Genomic DNA, 3,400 nt, shown 5'->3' with positions numbered 1-3,400 from the left:
ATTCTGAAGGCGAGTCCGTGGATGTTTCCCATCCCCTGCAAAATGCAGACATATCAGTCGCCCATCCAACAATACTGAAACTTTTGTTCAAGGTTTGGATAGCGCTGCCCACACCTCGGTCGGGACACTCGGCGACCCAAAAGCCAAACTGGAGCCCATGGTCTACTATAACCACACACAGGTCGGCTGGATGTGTCCGATCAGATTATTAGAAAGTATTCTGTGAAAGCTCCAACATTCAGGTGGCGTGCGGCTGTATTTTAAAATCTCCTGGACATATCAGCTATGAACGCGTTGGTTTTGTTCAGGAGCTGTTTGAACGTCGCTGTCTTATGCAGAGATTTTATCCTCCACTGCAGGAGAGCAGCAAAGAGAACAGTGCTAGTTGCTAGTCAGCGCTGCACAAAAAAAACACTTATATGTTTGTCATAAATGTCAAAAATGTGGTCAGGGGTAATACATTTCTGTAAATAAATTACAAATTTCAAACCTATTTAGTAAAACGCTCTTATTTATTTTAATGATTTATTTTTAATACAAATTTATACCACAAATAAAATAGCATACAACACAGCCTTTAAAAAAAAAAATATTAGACCTGTTTTAAGGATTTACATGTCCACAATGAGTTTACATGAGCACACTAAAACCATTTCAGTCGATGACATCATCAATACTCATGCATTTCATTGTAGGGGTGTAAATAATTATCGTTTTGAATCGATGCATTGATCCAACAGCTGGCGATCCGATGCATTGATACGTCCGCAAGATAATCGATTCATGTTTTTTTTTCCTCCGGTCTATTTTTATCCATTTGCTCCTGGGCGTAATTCTCCCTCCCGTGCTGCGATGGCGCTAAACCTATTTTGCCTTCCTACCTCGCTTCCTGGTTATACTCTTACAGCAGTGTGTTGCAGTAAGCTTGACGCAGACATTTTTGATTTATGCTCAATATTGAAGCGTGGTCTGAGCTACACGCTGTGGGTCTAGATATGGCCGAGGTGGCGAGGAAGTGGGGGCGGGTTTAGTACAACGACGGAGGAACATGAGGGCCAAAAAGAGCGGAGATCCAGGTGGAAAAAGGGTCCCAGCGTTCTCGCGCACCTTCCTCTTTTAGCGGGTCAAACTTCATGAGTTGTTTTCTGCAATTTCAGTCATAAAAACAAAACAAGCCGGCCTCCTGTCTGCGGGACTGTCTGCCATCAGCTTCAGTTTGGGAGAGGAGCAGCGGAGCGTCTGTGGATCCCCAGAGTCGAGGCATTGAATTGCACTCATTGCACTGATTTTGAGCAGTATTTTTGCAGTATTTTTTGATGCAACTTTTCAATTTCTGTTATTTGCTGTTGTTTCTAAAAAAAAAATGCATAACGATATTACAGCTTTCATTGATTTATTTCAAATTTGAAACATTGTCTGGCCTGTAAGGAGCAAAAAAATAAATAAATAAATAAAAAATGAACCAATTAATCAAATCGAATAGTATAGTGGTGTATTTTTAAGTATCGAAAATAATCGAATCGTTAGGTCGGGAAATCGATACTGATTCGCATCGCCTTGATGGATGTGATTTACACCCCTATTTCATTGGGAAGTTCTAGTAATGTCAGAATTCTGGGAGCCCTAGTTTTAAAGCTTTCTATATGAGGAAACTCAGCTGAATTAGCTCTTCCTGAATGAACACATAGGTAATATTCTAAAAAAAACATACAGTCAGAAGAAAATCCACCAGGATTTAACAGGAAAACAAGAAGTGTCATCAGTAGACCAGAGAAGTGAATTTGCACTTTATAAATGAACCGAATTGAATTGTTGCCGCTCATGAGGATTGTTTCTGATCATTACCAAAATCTAAGTGAAGCTGAAATGTTCAAAGCACATTTCACTTCATTTGAAAACTGAATTTGAGAATGTGAGAGAAGAATGTCATGAAAAAAATGTAGGACTACAGTTCCCATGATACTCAGCTCCAAGACAGAAAGCAAACTGGGGTTTCCTGAGAGGTTGATATAAACATGATCCTGACAGGAGTCAGGTATGTCCTGTGTATTTATTTTAGATTTACAGGCCTCAAAATCATTAAAACTCATCACACACAACTTCCAGAATCCTGACCAAGGAGATCTAAACAGTAGTGAATTAATGAGGCATCGTGAAGCGTTTTGAATCATTGCCGAACTGGATTGATGCTGCATTGATACCGTCTCACAGAATACTGACACCTGCTGGACATTTAAAGACACTACAGGCAGCTTATTTAAAGGACTAAACTGAATTGGTTTGATGACCTAGTACAATAATATAATTTCAATTATTGTAGGTTATATTGTATTATTTCATATCTCTGTTGAAACTGAAAATATCTTTGATATTTTTAGATGCAGCCAATAAATAATGTAAACATACATCATAAAATGTGAATGAGGATGCTTGTAGTCTAGGATTTTGAATAATATTTTTAAAACAATAATTACAGTAAAGACAGTAAATAAACTAAGATTGAATTTTAAATTAACTTTAATTCAGATAAGTTAAGTGAAACGATGACAAAATGAGGTAATTAAAATAAAAACGCAACGGCCGAAATGTTCACATTCCTTTCAGGCTGCTCCAAAATTCTTGATCATTTTAAAGATAAACTGCTAAAGACGAGACTTTTATGTTAGTAGATGCATCATGTTGACAGATATGTTTTTAAACAGAATTTAGTGAGTCAGTCAGTTAGAAACAACTCCTGTATCGGTCACATGACTTTCTTGAAACGTCACGCGCACCGATACTTCTATAGGCTAGACGCATTTACCGACGTATCGGTGTTGCTGGACCCATCAATACTAAACTGGAAAGGGAAAAAGGCTAACAAGGTGCTAGCATCATCACCTCAGAGCGCTGTCAGCACCAGCCATCAAATAGTAGAAGACATTGAAGGTGGATTCCTCTTCAGGTCTTCTGCTCACCCGCAGCTTGTCCAGCAGCATTGTCTAAATGACAGGAGACAGGTGAAGAATTACACAGCTGGGCTTCAAGGAAATGTTGTGACTGAAGAAAACAAAACTGCTTTGTTACCTGAATGGAAGCAGAAGCCACCTGGCCAGCCTGATCAAAGTCCAGCGAAACAACATGAGAGAAGCGACTGGCGTTGGAGTTCATGGTGGTGGAGCAGTTACCAAAGGCCTCCAGGATTGTGTAGACCGCCTGCCATTTCTCCGCTGTTCCAAGGGCAGATGGAGATAATCAGTTTTATTTCTGTAGTAGTGATAGAAAACTTTGCAATAGTTTCCAAAGAAACTCGTGGTCAACCTGCTGATAGTCCTGACTTCAAGAAGTCCGGTCCTATTCAGAACACTAACTTCTGAAAGTACTTTAAGTATGAAATTATTCCATACTGTTCAATAAATGA

General features: G+C 39.2%; 1 protein-coding gene across 1 annotated transcript in view; it reads right to left on the bottom strand.

The window, feature by feature from the left end:
• Positions 1–3,400, bottom strand: part of LOC107093109 (unconventional myosin-XVIIIa-like) — a 94,203-nt gene that overhangs the window by 43,866 nt on the left and 46,937 nt on the right. The window contains exons 7-8 of the mRNA XM_015387941.1: positions 3,067–3,209; positions 2,881–2,981 (exon numbers count right to left, since the gene is read on the bottom strand). Of these exons, the coding sequence (XP_015243427.1) occupies positions 2,881–2,981; positions 3,067–3,209 (244 nt within the window). The remainder of the gene's footprint in view (positions 1–2,880; positions 2,982–3,066; positions 3,210–3,400) is intronic.

The sequence above is a fragment of the Cyprinodon variegatus genome, unplaced genomic scaffold, assembly GCF_000732505.1.
Source record: "Cyprinodon variegatus isolate N-32 unplaced genomic scaffold, C_variegatus-1.0 Scaffold408, whole genome shotgun sequence".
NCBI lineage: Eukaryota > Metazoa > Chordata > Actinopteri > Cyprinodontiformes > Cyprinodontidae > Cyprinodon > Cyprinodon variegatus.
Note: the sequence above shows the minus strand (reverse complement) of the source record. Positions and strands in the feature narration are given on the sequence as shown.